Consider the following 23,113-nt stretch of genomic DNA (forward strand, 5'->3'; position numbering starts at 1 on the left):
AATGGAATTTATATGTACTATAGTGGAAGGGGAAAGATCTCCAAGCTCTCCAACCTGACAACTAAGTTAAATGGATGATATGGTGAAACAAAGGGCATATGGTAATGTTGATTGATCCATACAGTCAATAACTTGGAGAAAATGAGGTCCAGTGCATGTTTGGTTGCATGTCTGTCATTCACGTTTAGACGCTGAGATTACATTCATTCATGAGCTACAAAATTTTGTTAAAAGTGCTTCGGAGTGTATGTGTTGTCCAACACATCTAAAAATGCAATTATTTTACAGAGCCTCTCAATTCCCGCTATAAAATTTAGGCTTAAATATGTTTAGTTTTTGATTTATATAGATGAATTGAATTGGGTCCTTGAAAATTACTAATTATTTGTAATTGATCCCTGAATATTTTTTTTAATTAAACTAAGTCAATATCCATTTGTGTCTACGTGTCATCAATTTAACATAGTCACTAGACTCAAGTGGCTTTCACTTATCCTATGTGTATTTTTTATCCTATGTGTCATTTAATTTTACTTTTTCCACCATCTTCCCCCTTCATCATCTTCCTCTTCCCCTTCATCTTCTTCCTCTTCCTCTTCCTGCTTCCATCCACACCACTCCCACCCACCACCACCACCACCACCACCACCATCCTCTTTCTCAATCTACTCCCACCTCCCCCTCATGCTTCCCTTCCCCTCTCTTCCCCTACCTCTACTACCCCTTCCATTCCACCTTCCGCCAAACCAGTGGCTCTTGTAACAGATGTTGTAGTTGTCAATGTTGGAGATGCAATAGAGGTACTAGAGAATATATAGTTTTCATGTATCATATTGCTTCACCTCCTTCTCCTCTTTCCCTTCTTCCCTTTGGAGGGGAAAACACAAAAAAAAGAGAAAGAGAAGGGGAAAGGAGAAGAATAACTATAAACGATTAAGAAATTTAGAATGGCCAGAAGTGAAGTGAACAATCCACATGAACTGGTCATGTGAGTTGTCCTTAACTGTAAAAACAATTGTCAATGACCAAAAGTATTAAAAAATAAAATCTAGAGACCTAGAACACATTTAACCCTTTATTATATATACAGAAGTTCTTCACAAGTAGTTTGGTTGAGCCATATGTGCTCAAAAGTACATGGAAATTAACTTGAATGCCTAACTCACAATCATCAAGTTGTTCCCATTCAAGTCACGGTTAAGAATTGCTTGTGTGTGGTTTGAGGCAAGTCTAGGAGGTAGAGGCACATATGATACAACATTTCAAATGTACAAGGAGATGCCTAGTGGAACCAAACTTTCTATCTATAGGAATTTACATTGGTTAGTTTAATACAAAGTCTACTCTTCTATTCTGCTGATGCTGCTTCTTATTTTACACTTCTATTGTTTTTCTCTGCTATTTTAAATATCTGATTATTAGCTCTCAGTCACAATTCCATGCTCCTCTTCTTCCCTGGTTGATGATTGGTCCTTCATTGCTGATGAAAGTGAAGCTACAGCTTCTCCAACTGTCAAGAAAAGGTGATCTGGTTGAATGAAATCTTTAGTTGCATCCGCTCTTTTTAGCTTTTCAAAGACCGCAGCTAGAGGATTCACCATCACAAGCTGTGACAACTCATTCTAGTTAGTAACAATTGAGATATCAAGGTGTTTAAGAAAATCAAGTTTTTCAGAGCTCAGCAAGCTTGCCTCAATACCCTTCAATTTCAATGTTCCTTTCAACTCCTTGAAAAGTGTGACCCCGCTTGTGTCTATCGAACTCACAGCTGAAAATGTCAATAATGTTCGTATCAGTGATATGATTCACCAGAAATCAAGATAATGCACTTCCCAGATTCCAATTTTAAAGTTTCTAAACCTGCTGATGATCTTACCTGACATTTCCAGAACCACAAACCGAAGGTGTGAGTTTCCTGTCATGGTATCTTCTTCTTCGTCCATCCATCGCAATATCCTAATAACAAATGCAAACCATTGCTGAAGAGTAGGGAAAACAATAACCAATGCAGGTAGGGATGCTTTGCTATCTACATAAATTTGTAAAGATGAAACCAACCTGTCATGGAGATATGTGATGTTTGCAAAATTGATGGGAGCCTCTATACCTAAAATAAGAAAACCAGGAACTCTTGTAGCTTCCTCATAATGGTGAAGATCTCTATATATATTTGACTCTGGGATGTTCCCTAACAATACTGTTTTAGGCCTTGTAACTTGCATAAGCACCCTCAAAATTGATAAGCAGACCTGGTCAGCAAATAAAAAGAATTATGTTGGCCCCCTGATAAGCATTACTCCCTCCGTCCCTTATTATAAGACCATTTTATTGTCTCATTGAAGAACCAAGAACTTACTGCCATAGCAAGGCCAATCTGGACTGAGTAAAAAATAACACCAAAGAATGCAACCATCATCACAACGAAGTCGAATTTGTCTATCTTCCAAATGACACAAGCAGCAGGGATATCAATGAGGCCAATTACTGCTGTTATGATGATTGCACCCAATACAACATTAGGTGTGTAATGAAATAATGGCATGAGAAACAGGAGGGTCACCATAACAGCCATAGACATCACTACATTAGACATTATTGTTTTTCCACCTGCGTTATGATTGACAGCTGAACGAGAGAAAGCTCCTGAAATTCATTATTTAAATCGGTTAAAATGATCTGTTTTTGACCCCTTCTGTCATGATCAAGCTTTGTTAATTTAGAAGGTTTCCTGGCTAAGGACACAATCACACAAACCTGTTGTGACGTAGCAGGATGTGGTGGAGCCAACCATATTCATGCACCCAAGTGCAATCATTTCCTTATTTCCATCGAGTTTGTAGTTTTTCAGAGTTGCAAATGTCCTTCCCACTGCAATTGCTTCCTGTTTTAAAACCCCAAACATTCATAATTTATCCAAGTTTAGTTTTTTTTTTTGAACAAAGCTGCTTAAAGAAAAACAAACAGACTACTAGCGCCTCAAAAAGTGAGTGTCACGGTAGTCTTCCACTAACAAAGGGATGGAAGCAAAGTTTAGTAAACAAACAGAAAAATCCTAATTAATATTCACTTATGAATAAAAAATGAGCACATGTTACATTACGATGTAATTATTTGTCATGCCTGGTACCCAGTGACTCAGTGAGTATTGTACTATATTACTGACCCCTAGATATTTTCTATGTTATTCATCTTTTTCTAGTTATATGAAATTATGGACACATAAATTAGGAGTTCCATAAATTAGTTCTCTGCTCCATCTTCTGTTATTTTTTTCTTTTATGTTTGTTATGAGGAGGGAGAGAAAGAACTTCCCTGAAAAGTACTTAACCAAAACTACTTTAATGTCATTTTGCTTCCAAACAAAGAAGCTTTGAACTTGTAATCATCCAGTACAAGTTAGATGATTGCACTCTGAAAATGGAAAACTTGCTAAAAAAACACCAACTATGCACCAGATTCTTTTTCTATACGACTACTTCATCTTACAAATATACCACAGGATGACAGGACAAATCAAACAAATCATGAAATAGAAGTGAGCAAAAATTGTACAGAAAAAGGAAGAACAAGAGGTTAAGGATCAATGTTATTACAGTGAGGGATAAAATTCCAGTGATAATCCCGACTTTGATGGTTAGACCAAGATGACTTCCCTTAAAGACCAACATATCTGCTGAAACAGGATTTATTCCTTTTTCCAATTTTCCAATCTAGCAAGCACACACAAGCAAGAAGCATTGCATTGTTTTACACTTTTAAGAAATAATAAACTCATAGAAGCATTAGGGAGAAGAGACTCACTACACTGATGCCATGATTTTGACCCTTGATTCCAAAAACCAGGACGGTAGAGACAATGACAGACAAAAGTGGAGCTCCTGCTGATACCCAGAAAAGACGTGGCCTCCTCATGCTCTGCACACATTTATTTCTATACAAGTTAGTCAATACTAGTATCCTACCCTGCACTCATTCTAGTCATTTCAAAATAATATCCAATTTAATTTTAAATAAATAAATAAGAAAAAAAAAGAACATACGATGTGTCTTGCTAGCAGTAGCAACACCAAGAAGCAAACCCCCATAACTATTGTTTGCCATGACCACTGCATAAAAATAAAACAAATAACATATTTGTTAATGGAGTACATCATATTTAGAAGCGTGATCTTGACTCTCTCTATTTGTTTTGGGTTGAAGTACTCCTTGTAATTCATTTCAATATATTTTCTATGGTTTATTAAAAAAAAAATATAGAAGCGTGAGAAAGAGATTTAAGGAGCAAACCTCGTCTCTATTGTGAAAAATAGAGCGCAAAACAGGAACCAGAGCCGTCTGTTTAGTGAAATGTATGATTCCAAGTATGTTCTTTAGCTGTTGAAAAGACACAATTACACCAGTTCCAGCCATGAACCCAATAAGGGTCGCCTTAGAAAGAAAATCAATGATAAATCCTAGCCTGCAATCATTTGAAACTTCACACCAAATGAGAATTTTCTTTCTTTCTTTAGTTTTGTTTAGTTTTTCCTTTATGATTTTTATATTAAAGAAAAAAATGGAAATAAAAGAGTGATAGTAATTACCTTAGAAATCCAAGAGCAGCTTGAAAAACACCCGCAAAGAACGTTGAAGTAAGCGCTAGCTGAAGAAACAAATGTGGCTCTGTTAAGGGAGACACTTCGTCTGAGAGCATGGATCCCAATACAAGAGAAGTAACAGAAACAGGTCCCAGTCCAATATCCCTTGAGCTTCCAAGAACAACATAAACAAGTGGCGGAACAAAACTAGAATCTGAAACATGCAAAAACAATTAACCTCTAATAAGAATTATGTATGAATTATCATTGGTTTTGAATTTTTGAACTAAAAATATACAACTCTGAAGATAGAACAAATAAACATAACTCACACAATCCCACAATTGGAGGAAGACTTGCAAGCTTTGCATAACTGATTCCCTGAATAAAAGACAACAAATATCATAATCAAAGAAGATATATATATATATATATATATATATATATATATATATATATATATATATATATTATTTTGGTTGGGGAGACGGGGAAGCTTAAAACACATCACATACTACCACGGATTTTGAACACTACATCATTACCCAAAACTTAAAGTATTGAATTTATTGGTGACATCTCTTACATTGTCTTTACATCACTTATTTTTAACTAATATAAGATTCCAATTCACACTTAAATTCTCAACAATTTTAATGACGAAAAAATTAACAAAGAGTATGATGAGTAATGACCTGAGGGATGGCCAAGCTAGCAAGGGTGAGACCAGCAATAAGGTCAGATTTGAAGAGTGAAAAGTTATAATTAGAAAGGCATGGAAGAATAGGGAAAATGTATTGAGCTCCAAGGATCAGTCTTCTGTTAAGTGGTTGACCCTTGAATTGGCGTAGAGGATCATCAGGGAAAAATGTTTCCTTGAGTTTGGTCATGAGCTTCTGTAAGGTGCTCATGTAGGGTGGTGAGACAACTTGGTGCACTTCCATGTTTACCTCAACGAAATCGGATTTCATGTTGCTACTACTAGGCTCCTCCATCATTGAAAAGAACAAATTAACACTATTGAAAATGATGGTGCACTATTCTAAATAGGTAGCTTTCTTCGGTTTGATCAATGCTGCCTCTTATATAAATTAATTCTAATTGGCATATCTCGTCATAAATAATCATCATCCCACTTTAAAAGTGCAAGAGGGTATTGCACACTTATATAATAGAGATCTTGTATTGCTTTTAATCATCTACAACCGCAATGGTCACCATCGACGGGCATGCACCATGAAGGAGAAGGGGAAAATATGAGGGCTAAGGTTGGTTGGAGAGTTACCAAGAAGGAAATTTTCCGTAAGAGTTTGTTCACGCATGAGACTAATGGCATGAATGGTGTACGTACATGTTTTCTGTCAATTTAGGTGCACCACACAATGTTTTTCTTTAACACTAAGTAATGGTGTTTGACTGGTATGAAAGTATTTCCTGAACAAGTGGTTTGAGAGGAGGAGATACGAGGTAGAATATGAGGGAGGGAGATTTTTGAGGGAGTAGTTCAAATTATTTTTGCCTTTGTTGGTTGTAAATTTAATATAGTTTTTTATTTTCATTACGAAAGGTGGAGCTGAAATTTAGTTTAGCCTCCCAACCCCATATAGAGGTAAAGAAGTGAATGCATTTACTCTATTAGTGTATATATGTTTGGATATTTATTGGCGTACAGATAAATGATGAACAGTTAGCAGATATTTTAACATAATAAGTAATGAAGTTCTTCTTATGGATTGAAATTAAAGTTCATTCATGTTGCATTTTTCAAACACATAGTTACTTATTTTATTGAATACCAATGACAGATAACAAATTAGTTGAGATATAGGTTTAAATGGAGACGATAGAACAACAAATTCATCTATGACAAATCATCAAGAGCGTGAATATAAAGATTTATAAGATAGAGGAAACATATTCGAATTCATGAGATGAAGTTAAAATTTCATGATGAAATTGATGTGGAACTAAATCCCCGATAAACTTGATGCGAAATTATTGATGATGTGTTGTGTTTGGTAACGGTAAGTCATTAGAATAAGACCGCAATTTTAATTACAAAGATAACCCTGCATGTTTAATATTTGATTGAGTATAAGAAATTGAACTCAATTCAATATTATACATATAGTCGTTTGTTATTGCTTATGTTTTTTGTGTATGCTTTTGAAAAAAAAGCAGAAATTTGATTATTTCGTTCGGTGCGTTTGTTTCAAATAAAAATTATAATTTTTAGAGAGATTAATTTGTAGAGATTTTGAGAAAAGCACAACCTAATTTGTTAGTATTTGGGGTCTTTAATTTGCCGGATGTAGGGTTGTCCAGGGTGCTTTGCGTGTTTTGTTTTTTGAGTCTAGAGTTTTTGTATCATCTTTGGTGTTTTACTAGTTTGGCTGATGCTCTTAGCAGGTTGGATTGTTGCCGACTTTGTTAGTTTTTTTATCCCCTTTGAGGAATGATGTATATCATTGACATTTTCCTCAATTAATAGATATTTAATTTCGAAAAATAAAATAAAAATCAAACTCAACTTAAAAAACATGTAGTGGCGGTTCTTCAAGATAATGCGAAAGTATTTACGTTGTTGGAGAAATAGACTATTTTGCGTGTTAGGTGTTCTTATTCACTTGGGTCTGACATGCTTCAACAATTTACACTATCTCCTAAGAGATGAACAATGCTGCGGATTTCCTAATCCCTCAAGCGTCTAGGGAATACACTACTCGTTGAGTTTGAAGGCTTCCACAATCGTCTATTGTAGCGTTTTTATGCATGGACGGTGTAGTTGTCGTTCTTTGTCCTAGTTATCCTCTTGTTATAACTTAAAAAATTATCTTTAAAAAAAATTAAAAATTAAACGGAACTAAAATGGCATATTGATGTCATAAAAGTATCTTTCAAAAAACGACGTCGTCGCTTAGCAGGGGTCTATCTCCTCCTCGTCCACGCTGTCTTCTAATCTTGTTCACTCCCAGCATAGCTCAGTAGAGTCAAGAACACAGAGCTTCCTCTTCTCTCTCGCATTGCAGAACAACAACCGTTTTGGTAACTATTCAATTCATTTACCCATTTCTCTTCTGCTTGTTCTGTATTTCATTATGTAGGAACTTTATAGAATTTGTTAACACAAACTGGAACAGTTATAGAATCAGAAAAATGGAAATATAATTTTAAAATTATGTTTCTTGAGACCCTCAAACATTATTTAATTTTTTATTTGAGTTTCTTTCAATATTGTGTTGTTTAAGGTTGAGTTTCAAACTGTTTTGCATGTTGTGTTTTTTAAGGTTGAGTTTCAAACTGTTTTGCATATTGTTTTAAGCTAAATGTTTTATTTTTTATTAATTTTTTTTTAGAGGAATATGGAAATCTCTAGCAGCCATAACAGCAGTAGTAGCATGATGTGGTTTTTCAAGGACAGAGGGTTTGATGATAACAGCATACAAGGCATGTTCCGAAAATGCAAGCGCCTCGAGGTTGTGCATCAGGAGAAAGCCAATGAGAATTGGGAGTATTTGAGAAGCATTGGAATTCAAGAAAGGAAATTGCCCTCAATTGTTTCGAAATGCCCTAAGATTCTCGCGTTGGGTCTCAATGAGAAGATTGTGCCCATGGTTGAGTGTCTCAAGACACTAGGTACAAAACCCCATGAAGTTGCCTCTGCCATAGCCAAGTTCCCTCACATACTCTCTCACAGTGTGGAGGAGAAGCTTTGTCCCCTTTTGGCATTCTTTCAGGCGCTTGGCGTGCCCGAAAAGCAAATCGGTAAAATGATACTGCTGAACCCTAGACTTATCAGCTACAGCATTGAAACAAAGATGGCAGAAATTGTGGACTTCCTTGCTGGCCTTGGTCTCAATAAAGATGGAATGATTGGAAAAGTTTTAGTCAAGGACCCGTATATTATGGGTTATAGTGTCGAGAAAAGGCTCGGCCCTACTTCACAGTTTCTGAAGTCAATTGGTCTGGCTGAGAAGGATCTTCAAGTGGTGGCTATGAACTTCCCATCAATTTTGAGTAGAGATGTGAACAAGCTTTTGGTTCCCAATCACGCTTATTTAAAGAAATGTGGATTTCAAGACAGACAGATTGTCGATTTGGTGGTTGGATTTCCTCCTATCCTGATCAAGAGCATCCAGAATTCTTTGGAACCGAGGATCAAGTTCTTAGTAGATGTAATGGGGAGACAAGTTGATGAAGTCGTTGATTACCCTTGCTTCTTCCGGCATGGTCTAAAGAAAAAATTACAATTGCGGCACAAGTTTCTGAAGCAGAGGAATTTAAGTTGTAGCTTGAGTGAAATGCTGGACTGTAATGAGAAGAAGTTCCAAATGAAGTTTGGATTGTAAGCAGGATATGCCTTGAGTAACTAGGTCTCATCCCTTTTAATTTGTTTATGATTTTCATAATTAGTTAAATAGTACTTTCGCATTTATATCCTCTCATGTGGATTGCCTTATCTATCACAGTTTGTGTTATTCCATGTGCTTTTTCCTTTGTTCAAATTCTTAATCTTGTGCTCTGCTGTATCTAAGTCGAGAAGGTTTCTCCTTCGGATTTAGGATTGAGGTATGTTTGCATGATATGGGTACTGAAAGTTCCTCTGTCACAATATGTCATTGGTAACGAGGTCCCGTAAATCTTGTTTCCGCACATGCATTGTTTCACAGCATGATGAACATTTTACACTTAGTTTTGTGAACTATGAAAAAAGATATGGGGACATTGTATTAATATCTGATTTGAGCATCATCAAACAAATATCTTCATAATCCTCTGTGACTGATGTGTAAAAAGGATAACATCACGTCTACCTTAAGTACATTTGAGGTCATAGTGCTTGGTTTTCTGAATGTCAAGCTAGGAATAGCTTTGATGAGAGTATAGGCAAAGTTAGTGACTGTTTCTGTTCTGTATGTTAACAATGCCATGATCATATAATTTATACATTATAAGGGGGGAAAACCTTTGCCCCAGCTTATGAATATAAAATTCTAGTTGTTTTTGTCTTTCATAATGTTGTTAAAGCACAAATATTGGAGTGTTTGCCTATAGACTCATGTGGGTAGATATGTATTGTTCATGCAATTCCCCCCCCCCCCCCCCTTTAATCACGAGGTATAAAGTGGGCTAGGCTCGGTGCAATGGTAAGATTGCTGTCATGTGACTTTGTGGTCAAAAGTTTGAGCTGCGGAATCAGCCTCTTTCCTATCACAAGGCATATGGTCTTGACTTTCTTTTTCCTCCTGCATGATTGGATATTGAGATGTCAGATGTGCAATACGGAGTAGGATCATAGGAGGAGTCGAGAAGGCGCATTTAAGCATTATGTAACGTGATGTGGATTTTTATCTATCAAGCTCTAGTGCTTTTTCTCCTCAATATCTAAGGATCTTATAAATTATATGTAGATTTTACTCCTCTGAAAGAGTGTGTGCACCTAGCACTTGTGTAGATATCCGTATTGGTTCCTATCATGGTCGCGCTGAGGTTAACAATACTGATTTTAGCAGAAATCACTGTTTTGTCGTTTTGGAAATGTTCTATGTTGTGGTTAAATAAATTTAGTTTAAAATGGTACAGAATTTGGCTTCAATAGCTACATTGGGATAAGCTTCTTACTGCAATAATAAGAAATGTTTTAAGAATATAAACTTAAGATCTTTGCAAATACTATAGTTTTGTCGAATTAAATCTGCATAACAACGCATGAAGTCAGTGCTTTAGTTAAGAAGCAACAACTTGTCCCCATTATGATCAAAATGTATGAGGCAAAGCAGAACAATTGACGAAGTTTAACTTCAATTGTTGAAACTATAAACTGTTGCATGTTACTATAAATAATATTGCACTAGTTCTATGCTAGCTTTGCTGCTGCTGCTACTTCTACTACTACTTTGTTTCAACATTAACTTATTTATGCTGCAACCTTAATTAATCAGTAATGTGACACAACTATATGTGCTTCTTCTGCGGTTGTTGATTAACCCTTCATTTCTGATGAAAGTGAAGCTACTGCCTCTCCAACTGTCAAGAAAAGGTTATCTTCTCTTATGAACTCATTAGCTTCATCTGCTTTTTTCAGCTTTTCTATGACCTCAGCAAGAGGGTTCACCAACACAAGCTGTCACAACTAAAATGAATTAGTCACTATAGAGATTTAGTAAATAAATCAAGTATATTTCAGGGTTTAGAATCCTTGCCTCAACACCCTTCTTTTCCATTGTTGATTTGAACTCCTTGAAAAATGAGATTCCACTTGTGTCAATGGCGCTCACAGCTGAAAATTTCAAAGAGACATGATACTTAAAGTTTTTATTGTATGACACTGTTTTCTTCATTAGAGGGTAGGTGAAATATGTTCAGTGATTTGCTTGAATATAGATTGTGAAATTAGTGCAGGGAAATTAGCTCAAACCAGCTTCTTGGTATGAAATGCAGTCTTACAAGTAATTGTGTACAGCTAGGTGAGAACATCCTTAGATTACAGTAACAATTTGATTGAGGTTTTCTTATTAGCAAATAAGTTTTACCACTAGAATAGTGATTCCTAACAATAATGAACTGAATCACATACTGCAATAGGGATATATGATTCACAGGAAATCAAGACTATGAAATTCCACCTTTGCTGTATCAAAACCTCAGTTACCTGACATTTCCAGGATTAAAAATCGAAGGTTCAAGGGCTCCTTTTTATTATCTTCTTCCTCAATCCATCGTAATGTCCTAATTTTACATATCAGCAGTCAGAGTAAAAAAAAGAGAATAATATCAATGTGCCAAAACAAAAATTCCATACTTGATAAGATTTGCAGAAACTAACCTCTCATTGAGATATGTGATGTTGGCAAAATTGATTGGAGCCTCAATGCTTAAAATAAGAAATCCTGGTATTCTTACAGCTTGGTTGTATTGATGAAGATTTCTATATATTTCTGTCCCTGGTATCTTCCCCAACACTACTGTTTTAGGCCTTGTAATTTGCAGGAGTATCTTTAAAACTGATAACCCAACCTGATCAGTAGCATTGTCATTCCTTGCCAATCAAAGGGAGCTCCTACAATTTGTTATAGAACTCTTTTGGATGCAAAATAAAGAGCACTTATTGGAGTTTATTTAGTAGATAAGCTCCAATAAGTGTTTTTTGGTTCATATACAAACGAGCTCTTACTTGCTCTGTCTCCACTTGATCTCTTACCTTATTCCACAATCAAATTGTGCCACGAAGGTAATTATAACCTTACATGAGTCACGTGACACAATTCGATTGATTTGGACAGAGAATGAGACACAAAATGGAGACAGGGGATTTCACTCCATAATAATGATGTTCGCATTTATGAGTAAAAACTGAATAAACCAGGAACTTACTGCAATAGCAAGTCCTTTCTGAACTGAGATGAAAAGAACACCCAAGAAAGCAGTTAACATGACCAGGAAATCGAATTTGTCAATCTTCCAAATGTAACAAGCAGCAGGGATATCAATGAGGCCAATCACTGCTGTGACTATGATTGCACCCAACACAACATTAGGCGTGTATTGGAACAACGGCATCAGAAAAAGGAGTGTCACCATGATCGTCACAGACATCACTAAATTTGACACTGCTGTTTTCGCACCTGCGTTGTTATTAACAGCTGAGCGAGAGAAAGCACCTGCAAATTCATAGTTTAAATGGGTAAGTATGTGCTTCTCAACCATCACTCAATCTTATGCTTAATTAGCCTTCAGGAAAGACTTTTGAAAGTTGCAAACAAGAACCTGTTGTAACATAGCAGGAAGTGAAGGAGCCAACCACATTCATAAACCCAATAGCCATCATTTCTTTATTTCCATCCACTTTGTAATTTCCTAGTGCAGCAAATGTTCTTCCTACTGCAATACCTTCCTGTTTTTTAAAATTTCACTGATCCATCGTTATAACAGTGATAAGACCAACTATGCATACTTCATTATGGTGTTGCTGGTTTTATGTATATGAAAAAAAATTATTCCAAGTTTTCTGTAGGACTAGAATGAAATAAAATTAAACAAAAAGAAGTTAGCAAAGGAGAAAGCCAGAGAAGAAAAATGCTAAACTTACAGTGAGGGACAAAATGCCAGTGATAATGCCGGTTTTCACGACGAGACCAAGATGACTTCCATGAAAGCGCAACATATTCCATGAAGGAGGGTTTATTCCTTCTTGTAATTTTCCAATCTGGAAACACATTGTAATTACTTCTCTTTAGTAATTGAGCAGATAGTGATATGTAATTACATGTTTGGATCAACTTATTCTTTTCAAAATCAATTATGTTACCCTGAAGCAACTCATAAAAGTTTCTTCCCAAAATTGATTATGTTTAAAAATCAATTATAGAAGAATTTCCAAACACGCACTAAGTGGCTCAAAATACTGCTACATTGATGTTTCATTTAAGAAGCAAATAGTGTGGAGGGTGTGGGAGCAGTGACTTACTACACTGATGCCATGCTTTTGACCCTTTATTGCAAAAACCAGAAGAGTAGAGATGATGACACACATAAGAGGAGCTCCAGCTGAGACCCAGAATAGCCTTGGTCTCCTTATGCTCTGCATGCATTTATTTGGATAAGTTAGTCAATACTACACTGCATTATTCAATACTATAGTAAAAGTCAAGTGAAAGACAAGGCCAACGCAGTCTAGACTTAAATTTACATCCACTTAGGCCTTAGCCCTTATTCATAATCATTGGCAAGTGAACATTATTTAAATAATAGAACTATGTTCAAGTTTAGATCAGCAATGTTGGTTGATGCTAGGCGAGTATTCTTTGAGAGACTTTAGTTGGGTAGCCTTGTGCTACTTTCTTTTTTACTGACTCTTGGGCTTCTCGCCCTTTCAGTATAAAAAACAACATAAGAATATAGATGATTGCAGTAAACTCTGGACTAATTCCTTTTTATTTTACCACTTTACTTGTTAAAATCGGTCATCCTTTTCCACGACCACAAGCCAATCTGGAAAAAGAAAATCAAGCCAAGCTTGTTCTGAGTCGAGTCTGACTGATATATATTCCCATGTGACAGACAAACATCATGATGATTTCGTCCAAATTGAAATATAGATTATTTATTGTAAAATCATGTGCAGATGCGAACAAATCACCTACATCATTCTTTACTATTTCTCAGTACAATAATTTAGTGTATATGATTGATATCCACAATTCCAGAGAAGATTCATATAACAATTTTAAGAGAGTCTAGAAAAATAAAAATAAAACCCCAAAAGTTATAATGTCCAGAAAACCCCTCACCCAAACCAAAAGGGACCTTCCATCACTCCCACTACGCACCAGCGAACGGACTCGAAGAGCAATTCCAGCACCACCGGGAACAGATCCTGCGTCGTAGATGCGAAGTCGACGGTATTGGAGAAATCTTTCGTGCAGAGAGGCTCCAACACAGTGATGCAGTTCTGGATAACGTTGGGTATGGTGATTGTGGTGGTTGTAGGGGGAGCTTGGTGTTAGGGTCCATTGGTGAAGAAGAGGGTAAAGTGGTAAAAAGGAAAAATAACATCTATGGCATAATTGCTTTTTAAAATTAATTTTAGGGTAAATATGTAATATCCTGTGATAAAAGAAGGTTTTTCATGTTAGTCTCCACCAAATTTTAAAGGTTTTTTTTAAAGTAACTTAACCTAATAAATTATCAATTTATTATATTTTTGTAAAAAAATGTATATTACGAATCATTTATCAGAATTTTATAATCAAATAATTTTAACATTTTGTTTTCATGATGATCAAATTTTGTTTTTAACCCAAGTGTAGAAAATTGGTAAAAGTTGAACGGCATTAGTTTTAACACCCCGTCAATTAATCTCCCACCCTTCTTTATGCACCAAAATATCTGAAATACCCTTTAAAATTTAATTTCATTCCAAACATATCTCTTTTCCTATCTTATCACTACCATCATTTTTGTTTATCACACCACCCTTCACTTTTACTCTCATCTCATAGTTTTCTTCGTTGCCACTTTTCACACTTAATAAATGTGAAAACATTTCATACATTGTAAGTGTAAACTGATGTATGTTCGTTCTCTCTTCACCTTCTTCCTTTCGTTTTAAGTATTTCACACTCAGTGAGTGGAAAACATTTTCACATTCTTAACAGTTGGTTCCTTCACACTCTTGAGGGTGAAATTTGAAATTATTTCACACTCTTGAGTGTGAAATGAAAATATAAAAAAAATCAATTTTTTTTTAAAAATAAAATTATTAACAGTTCAATAACTCACACTCTTGAGTGTGAAATTTGAAAATGTTTCACACATTTGAGTGTGAAATTTAATTATTAAAAATAAAATTCTTAACACTTGGTTCTTTCACACTCTTGAGTGTGAAATTTGAAAAGAGAGTGTGAAATGTGTGAAATGAAAATTATAAAAAAACAAAAAAAAATTAAAAAATTATTAACAATTCAATAACTCACACTCTTGAGTGTGAAATTTGAAAATGTTTCACACACTTGAGTGTGAAATCTAATTCTAAAGAAACGAAAAATTTAAAATTGAAAATAAAGTCCATTCACACTACTGATCTTGAGTGCGAAACTGAATTGTGTTTCACACCCTTGAGTGTGAAACACAATTGTGCGAATTGAGTATCTTTATTCTCTCTTCACCTTCTTCCTTTCATTTTAAGTGTTTCACACTTAGTGAGTGTGAAATATTTTCACACACATTGAGTGTGAAAATGTTTCACACTTAGTATGTGTGAAAATACTATCACACTTTGACTATCTCTTTATAAGAGAGGGTATTAAGGGAATTTAGAAAATAAAAGAGGGTGTGGGATTAATAGGGGGTGTTAAAACTAATGCCCAAGAAACTCTTTGAGAAAATAGGTGAATCAAAAGACACATCACATTAAATAAAGTTCCATATGAGTCAAAAGAGGATTCAACTTTTCAGTTTCCAACAACACCATAGAAAAGTTACCCATTAATTTAAATATAAAATATCATTTCAAATTCATGAATATAAAATATATTAAATAATTTTTTATGCTTCAGAAAATAAAACCAAATTTAATATTGAATTTATATTTATATTAGTTTTTTGTATGTTAGTTTATTAATACTTATATAATACTATTTAATTTACATTTACATATATATATTTTTAAAAATTGTCTTCTCTTTGTCAATTAATAGTGCTGTCCTGGTCTTCTGGGAAGATGGTAAGAAAATGAGGCACTCGCAAGAGAAATTAATTTTTTCAATAAAATAGTATTTTAATATTATTTACTTACACTCCCTATAAAGTTTTTATACTATCTTCATATTTTCTGGTCCCTCAATCCGTGGCTGACTTCATCATTTCAACCACCGAGTCGATTTTCATTTTTGAGTTTTCATTTTTCCTGAATAATGATCCTCGAGTTCATCATACCGTTTGCAATGAATTATCTCTGTCAGGGTGACCTTTGAGGTGTAAAACCCAGGCTGAAGACTGAAGAGGCATCAAGGTGTTTGATAATGATAACTATATGCTAGTGATTCTGGACCACAATGCCTTTTCACTATTTATTGGAGGTTAATTAAAGTGCCTTTTTGAAAAAGATAAAGAAAAAATGGTACCATAGAATAATGCACACAAGGGTGAGACAAAACTATAAGATTCAAGATAGAAAATTTGAAGTAAGAACAGAACAGTGAAAAGAAAGAGTTGTGAGAATATAACATACAACGTGTCTTGCTAGTAATAGCAGCACCATGAAGCAAATTCCCATCAGTATAGTTTGCCAGGACCACTGCAGAAAAAAGTCCCACAAATTAAAGAACCAAGTTTTCAAAAGAGAAATTCCATTTGGTGTTTTGTGTCACGGTGAGAGATAAAAAGAAAAAAAAAGTAATTAATTAACCTCATGTATATTGTTAAAAACAGAACTCATAACAGGAATCAACCCCATCTGTGCAGTGAAATGGGTGATTCCAAGGAGGCTCTTGAGCTGTTGCAGTGAGACAATTATAGCAGCACCAGCCATGAACCCAATGAGGATTGCCTTAGATAGAAAATCAATGATGAATCCTAGCCTGCATTAATCATCAACACTTTCAAATTGGGGGGAAAAACTAGCAAAACATGCCTAAATTTTGCAAATTAATTACCTTAGGATTCCAAGAGAAGCTTGAAAAAGACCAGCAAAGAAGGTTGAAGTAAAAGCCAGTTGAAGAAACAGAATTGCATCTCCAGTGGGAGACACTTCCTGCCTCAGCATGGATCCCATCACAAGAGAAGCAATTGAAACAGGTCCTACTGCTAGGTCCCTTGAGCTTCCAAGAACAGCATAAATCAGTGGTGGAACAAAGCTAGAATCTGAAAATGTGCAGAAGAACCAACCATAAGCATGTGATCAAACAAATTAGCACAAGCTATGGAGAGTAAAAAAAGAAAAAGCAACACACTCACAGAGTCCCACAATTGGAGGAAGGTCTGCAAGCTTAGCATAACTGATTCCCTGAATGACAAATTCCACAGAAGAAATTTCTAATCACAGTTGATTTTATTTTTAGAATTAATTGTAGAATGATTTTCAAACGTGCATTTTTTAGATTGATGACGAACCTGTGGGATAGCCAAGCTAGCAATGGTGAGACCAGAAATAAGGTCAGATTTGAAGAGTTTGAAGCTATAGCTAGGACTCCATTGAAGAATAGGGAACACATATTGAGCTCCAAGGACTAGTTTGTTCTTGAGTGTTTGTCCCTTGAATTGGCGCAGAGGATCATCAGGGAAGAACGTTTCCTTGAGCCTAGCCTTGAGCTTGTGCAAGGTGCTCTTGTGGGGTGGTGGAACAACTTGGTGTACTTCCATGGCCATTTCTACTATGCAATGTGAAGAATGCATGGTGCAGGCATTATTAGGCTCATCCATTGAAGAGAGCTATGTTTGATTGGAATGGTGTGGGTAATTTGAGCAGTGTTGTGTGCCTTTTATGTAAAACCTTTGTGTCCTACCCCAATAGTAATAATAATAAAAATAAAAATAAAAATAACATAAAATATAATTATTTTTATATAGTATATTATTATTACTCCCCCTTATTATAAGTCACTTTTTTGGAAAAACAATCTGTTCCTAAATATAAGTCATTTTATAATATCTAGAAAGTATTAAATATTTTTTTCTAAATTCACTTTCATATTAAATATGAAAGAGATGATGAACTTTGAAATATTAACTTTGAGAGAGAAAATCATAGGTAAGTAAATAAAGGTAAACTATCATTTTCTTTACAAATTTATTACTCCCTCCGTTCCATAAAGTTTGTTGTTTTGCACCATTTTTCAATATCCCAAAATGTTTGTTGTTTTAGAAAACCAATGCATTTTTTGCTAATTTTTTCCACTTATACCCTCATTTAATACATTTTCTCTCACTTATCACCTTTCATATTAACCAACCACAACTCTTCTCTATTAATTACATTCTTTTCTATCTAAGTATACTTTAATAGTTGCACATCATACTAGTAAAATTAAATAAGGGCAATCTAGTCAAATTATACTATCAATAATTGTTTTCTTACTCTTTATGCCACAACCTTAAACTACAAACTTTCTGGAACGGAAAGAGTATTAATAACTACTTTTTTAATTTAAGAGAAGTATTTATTTGTGACTTATGTATAGTAAATGAGGAGTATTATTGACATGTCTGTAAACCGCTATAAGACAAAATGGCACCTATGGCAACTAAAGTACAAAGAGATTGAAACAATAAATACGAGATGGTGTCTGAAATCAATAAAACGAGAAGGGATAGCACGGGCGGTGAAATTACTACTAGTAGCAGTAGGCTTACGGTACCGTTCATTTGGTTGATTGGTGGGCACACAAAAATAAGAACACAACCGATTACACTTCTACCAAAAAACTTACCCTTTGTAACTTCTTGCTATGATTGATTGCAAAATGGTTATTTTCATTTTGCAGTATTTGATTGATCTGACTGGATACCAATTTGATGACATGTTGGATTACATGAAAAGTTGGAAGATTTTAGAATGGGGATTGGTTTTAATGTGATCTTAATTCGTTATTTGCATTATTAGTCGCACTATCCCGATATTTATCTGTACTTATAATTTTGTGAAACTTGAAAACGCCATTCATTATATTTCATTCGCACTTTTAAAGTGGGTTAGTAACGCACTCTGAAATTGCGTTTGTAATGCACTTTGTAACTACATTACTAACACACTTTGTAATTGCGTACTAACGCACTTTACTGATCACTCTGATTATAACTAATGTAAATTCTTAAACTCTCAATTTTTAATTAACACACATGTTAAATATTAGATTGACTATTATTTCCTATGCTAAATCAGACTCTATATATAGGGTGTCATTTCTCTCTTTCCAACACGATTTTTTCTTCTTTTTCTTACTAATTCAAATGTCTTTGTCCTCTTCTCCTTTATTCCTTCTCCTGCATTCTTCTTCCTTAGGTAATAATGTTTGCGGTTCACTGAATTTCATCCCCAACCTTAGCTACTTTGGAAACTCATAATTTAGATATTCAGATTTAGAGTTGCAAAGCAGCTAATGTAGGGGTTGACTATCCTTATTTTGAGTTCTCAAAGTAGTGAATGTAGAGGGTATCTGGTAAAAAATTGGTCTCATAAATATGAATGAACGACATACTGAGCCACTAGATACCCTCTGAACTTGATGATCTGGATCGATAATTTGAAAAGCTGAAGGGCAGAAAGATTTGCAAAATAAATTAATTTTACATTGTACCAAGTATGAGTTAATGAGTTTATTGTAATTCTATTTTACCTTCTAAACTTCGTGATCTGAATTAGTAAAATTAAATTGCTACTGTTGTTTCATGTTTCAATCTCTGTAATGCAATTTCTTATATATGACGTTCACGCACTTTACATTACGCACTTTATAGTGCGCACAAGTAACGTACTGTAAAGTGAAAAATAATGCATTGTTATGTGCGAGTTTCATAAGATTGAAATTTGCTTCTGCTGCACAAATCTATTTAAGCAAATACATACACAATTACAGTCCACAAACAAAGTATCTCATCATGAACCACAAACAAAATTACCAATTAAGTTAATGAATCTATAATTGTGTAAACACCATACAAACACAAACACCAACACGAATGGGAAAGGAATCTTTACACAATCAAGCAAAGTACAATCCTCCTAAAATAAAAATCACATGAAACAACCAAAGTACAATCACCCTAAAATAAAATCCATATGAAACAACTAAGTACAACCAACATCCCTAACCCTTGGAGCTAGATATGTCATCCCTCATTTCCTCTTTTTGCCACCGCCACAATCATCCTCATGAGCCTATTAACCCTGCAAACCCCGCTCTATGATGGCATGAATGTTTTGGTTTGCTTCCAATATCCTTTCTAAAGTCTCATAGGGGTCACTGTTATTAAGCTCCATATCTGAAACTGCTCAAGAATACCCTAAAAAACGTAGACAAATTAAATAAACATAAGTTCTGAATAGAAACTTGTTTGATTTACATTCATCACAAGTCAGAAACACTTACTTCTAGAGTCGCTGCTACATCATCTATGGTTTCCGGAGGGACCACCACGGGTGTGAGACTGACTTGTACCACGTCATGTAACCCGATGCTGTCAATGGATATCTAGATGGATCACTGCCCACGCAATGAATAGAGAATTCTCCAAACATTTGATCAATCTCCTCACAGGTGGGTCTCTGAGCAGGTGGTTGGTTAGGAACAACCTGGACCAAATGAAACTACCTTAGCACACACTACGATAAGGGTGGGTGTACCATGTATGAATAGTGAGTCCAACCACTGTACAGAAATGCTTCCAAAAATGGCTTGTGCACTATGTGATTATCATAGGGTTTCCATATGACAGAGCCCATTGTTAGGTCATAAAGGGAAATCCTCTTATGGTAGATTAGCATATTTTCCCTCTGCGTTATCCAACGACTCGCCGTAGGCATGTCCTTAGAGTAATCAAACAAAAGTTTGTTAGACTTCATAAATCAAAATTTAAGTAGCATGTCGTAAGAGAGAAACTAAACAAACATATTGTCACAAACCTGAAATAAATTCAAGTAGCCTTCGATGTAGGTGCAACTGTTCCTGCCGACATCCTTAAGATGCTCATAAAGAGAGGCTAATGTTTTGGCACCCCAAGCATACATGCCGACTGCATCTAGATCATGAAACAGGTGTAAGTATGCAACATCAACCTTGTCGTTCGTCTTCCCATAGAAGATATTCAGCCCCATCAACTTTACAGCAAGAATGCGCTAGCAGTTGTCTTCGTTCTTTTGTATGTGACCATGTTCTCAACCAACTTCTCAAGCCATGTATAACGAGCATACGATCCATTGCACAAGCGAGCCTCGTCTTCAACCTTAGCATGGGTAATACCAAGCTCATTGACCAACACAACAACAACTTCATCTCGAGTCGAATTTGCGAGAGTAAAAAAAATCCACGTGACAGGGATATGTAGCAATGAATCCACATCATCTAGGGTGATACTCATCTCCCCGAACGACATATGAAAAGATGACATATCCGGATTCCATCTCTCCACAACTGCCGACAACATGGCCTTATCCACCGAGGGTAGATTGCATATCATGAAACTCTCAAGACCAGCTGCTTTAACCCTTCCATTCATGTATTTATGAAAGTACTTTGGTTCTTTCTTGAAAGCAATCCCGTGATGGTAAGTTTTCAATACATCCCAACATGTCTCATTTTCTATTGTGTACGACTTCCAAACTTGATTGGCAACATGCCTCTTATAACTCTTCAGGAATTCCAAATTAAAAGGCCCCTTGGAAAGTAAACCTAATCCTCATCATGCTAATCCTCTTCTTCTTTCTCATTGTCATTGTCCTCATCATGATCATCATCCTCATCCTGATTATCATCATTGTCCTCACCTTCGTTATAATCATCATTATCCTGATCATCATCATCAACCCTAACATCACGCACATCATCGTCCTCCTCAGCCTTATTCACAAAGTGAGAAACCTGTTCAGGTTCAGGGTTAATAACTGGTTGAGATGCACGAGATTGTTGACGCCTTCTTCGTTCCGACATCGTAGGAACAAGTCTGCGCACGGGGGAATCCGGGGGCTTCAAGTGGGTGATTTAAATTTTTTATCCTTTCCATATCTGTACCAAAATTGAAATGATTCAAATATTATAAGCAGAGATTGCAATGACACTGAGAAAACGCACTTTACACTTCAAAGGTAAACACACTTTATAGTGCGAAAAAACCTAGAAGTCAAGGGAAACGAAGGTTTACCAGAAATGACGACAGAAAGATGACGAGCAATGGCGAACGATAGAGAAAGATGGTGGCGGGTGCGGTGGGGGTTGTGAAAGGGAAGGTGAAAGGGGAAAGAGAAGAATAAAATCGTGAAATGGAAGAAGAAGATCTGATCTGAAATGGGATAGTTTGAAATGAACTGGGGTGGTGGTTGGTTAAGAGAGAGGGAAATTTTTAAATGAAAGTGGGATGGTGGGTGGTTTCAGGAAGTTATTTCATTAAGGACATTTTGGACTTTTTACACTTTAATGGGTGATTTGAATAGATATGTGAGTGGTTTAAATAACAGTTCCTATGGCCTTAATGTTTTCCTTTAAGTGGTATTTTATTAAAATACCCTTAAAAATCAATATCATCCCCTTACCTATCCCCACCATTATCTCCACCATCCTCTTCCTTCTGTCCTCACAAATCTTCACCATATTCAATACCATCTACACCATTCTTGCCCACCATCTTCTTCATTTTCTTCTTCAATCTCCACTATTGTCACCATCATCCATCTCTTCTTTTTCTGCAGCAATCATAGCCTTCCCTCACCACCATCCTCTTCCCCCACTTTTCGTTGTTTTCAAACATGATTTTTTCTAGGTACGTCGTCATTTTTCCGCACATGTGGTAAGTGCGGATCGCACCTATCTGTTTCTGTTATTACCTTCTTGCACTTATATGTGCGTCTAGTGCTGTTGTTTTTTGCACTTTTAAGTGCAAATCAATTGACATGACTTTCGCACTTTAAGGTGCATTTTTGTACTTTGACAGGTAACACGTGATTTTAACATTTTCAATTGTTTTAGGCATTCTAGTCATGCACCCTATGTTGTCAAAGGAGGTTGATAAAGTTGATAAGGTTGATAATGTGGTTGAAGGACTCGAGAATGTGGATAATGTGGACGAAGTAGGTTATGACGTGAAAGAACGAATTCAAAAAGTAAAATCTGAACACAAATTGATCTTTCGTAGACCAAAATCGCTCGTTTTAAATAAACAGGACCCAAATCACACAAAGCCCTAAGATAATTAAGCCAAAAGTAAATTTTATATGAGGTATCCATATTGTTTGATTGTCTCAAAAATGAGATGCTAACTTAGAACATAAATTAATCTATAAAAACTAAACCAAGCATGCTATAATATTCTTAATATATAATCTTGAA

At 35.5% G+C, this 23,113-nt stretch overlaps 4 protein-coding genes across 5 annotated transcripts; 1 reads left to right on the top strand and 3 right to left on the bottom strand.

Moving 5' to 3' along the window:
• Positions 1 to 1,101: 1,101 nt before the first annotated feature.
• Positions 1,102 to 5,962, bottom strand: LOC130709943 (probable sulfate transporter 3.3). 2 transcript variants are annotated; one of them, XM_057559074.1, is made up of 13 exons: positions 5,273 to 5,962; positions 4,910 to 4,958; positions 4,584 to 4,791; positions 4,288 to 4,459; positions 4,041 to 4,106; positions 3,802 to 3,915; positions 3,594 to 3,710; positions 2,755 to 2,881; positions 2,357 to 2,643; positions 2,059 to 2,249; positions 1,877 to 1,956; positions 1,692 to 1,768; positions 1,102 to 1,607 (listed from the first exon to the last, which is right to left on the bottom strand). In XM_057559074.1, exons 1-13 carry the CDS (start codon positions 5,573 to 5,575, stop codon positions 1,419 to 1,421), a joined length of 1,980 nt encoding a protein of 659 aa, XP_057415057.1. In that variant the 5' UTR covers positions 5,576 to 5,962; the 3' UTR covers positions 1,102 to 1,418. The 2 variants fall into 2 exon arrangements, with proteins under 2 accessions (XP_057415057.1, XP_057415058.1); XM_057559075.1 differs by lacking the exon at positions 3,594 to 3,710.
• Positions 5,963 to 7,482: 1,520 nt separating this feature from the next.
• LOC130709945 (transcription termination factor MTERF6, chloroplastic/mitochondrial) lies at positions 7,483 to 9,060 on the top strand. The gene is made up of 2 exons (XM_057559077.1): positions 7,483 to 7,622; positions 7,934 to 9,060. Exon 2 carries the CDS (start codon positions 7,940 to 7,942, stop codon positions 8,924 to 8,926), a length of 987 nt encoding a protein of 328 aa, XP_057415060.1. The 5' UTR covers positions 7,483 to 7,622; positions 7,934 to 7,939; the 3' UTR covers positions 8,927 to 9,060.
• Positions 9,061 to 10,227: 1,167 nt separating this feature from the next.
• Positions 10,228 to 17,538, bottom strand: LOC130709944 (probable sulfate transporter 3.3). Its single transcript, XM_057559076.1, has 13 exons — positions 17,190 to 17,538; positions 17,034 to 17,082; positions 16,733 to 16,940; positions 16,486 to 16,657; positions 16,309 to 16,374; positions 13,045 to 13,158; positions 12,667 to 12,783; positions 12,345 to 12,471; positions 11,952 to 12,238; positions 11,404 to 11,594; positions 11,230 to 11,306; positions 10,781 to 10,857; positions 10,228 to 10,701 (listed from the first exon to the last, which is right to left on the bottom strand). The coding sequence occupies exons 1-13, from the start codon at positions 17,496 to 17,498 to the stop codon at positions 10,561 to 10,563; spliced, it is 1,935 nt and encodes a 644-aa protein (XP_057415059.1). The 5' UTR covers positions 17,499 to 17,538; the 3' UTR covers positions 10,228 to 10,560.
• A 3,356-nt stretch (positions 17,539 to 20,894) lies between these two features.
• LOC130712273 (uncharacterized) lies at positions 20,895 to 21,290 on the bottom strand. Its single transcript, XM_057562105.1, has one exon. It carries the CDS (start codon positions 21,288 to 21,290, stop codon positions 20,895 to 20,897), a length of 396 nt encoding a protein of 131 aa, XP_057418088.1.
• Between the last annotated feature and the right edge of the window lie 1,823 nt (positions 21,291 to 23,113).

Source organism: Lotus japonicus, chromosome 4, assembly GCF_012489685.1.
Source record: "Lotus japonicus ecotype B-129 chromosome 4, LjGifu_v1.2".
Classification (NCBI taxonomy): Eukaryota; Viridiplantae; Streptophyta; class Magnoliopsida; order Fabales; family Fabaceae; genus Lotus; species Lotus japonicus.

Excerpts from the sequence above, each read along its gene's own strand:
- LOC130709943 (XM_057559074.1), bottom strand. The coding sequence starts at position 5,575 with ATGATGGAGGAGCCTAGTAGTAGCAACATGAAATCCGATTTCGTTGAG. Across the intron at positions 4,107-4,287 it reads TTTTTCACAATAGAGACGAG|TGGTCATGGCAAACAATAGT; the intron begins GTTTGCTCCTTA and ends ATTTTTATGCAG. Across the intron at positions 2,250-2,356 it reads AGATTGGCCTTGCTATGGCA|GTCTGCTTATCAATTTTGAG; the intron begins GTAAGTTCTTGG and ends TTTGCTGACCAG.
- LOC130709945 (XM_057559077.1), top strand. The coding sequence starts at position 7,940 with ATGGAAATCTCTAGCAGCCATAACAGCAGTAGTAGCATGATGTGGTTT.
- LOC130709944 (XM_057559076.1), bottom strand. The coding sequence starts at position 17,498 with ATGGATGAGCCTAATAATGCCTGCACCATGCATTCTTCACATTGCATA. Across the intron at positions 16,375-16,485 it reads TTTTTAACAATATACATGAG|TGGTCCTGGCAAACTATACT; the intron begins GTTAATTAATTA and ends TTTTTTCTGCAG. Across the intron at positions 11,595-11,951 it reads AGAAAGGACTTGCTATTGCA|GTTGGGTTATCAGTTTTAAA; the intron begins GTAAGTTCCTGG and ends GCTACTGATCAG.
- LOC130712273 (XM_057562105.1), bottom strand. The coding sequence starts at position 21,290 with ATGAATGGAAGGGTTAAAGCAGCTGGTCTTGAGAGTTTCATGATATGC.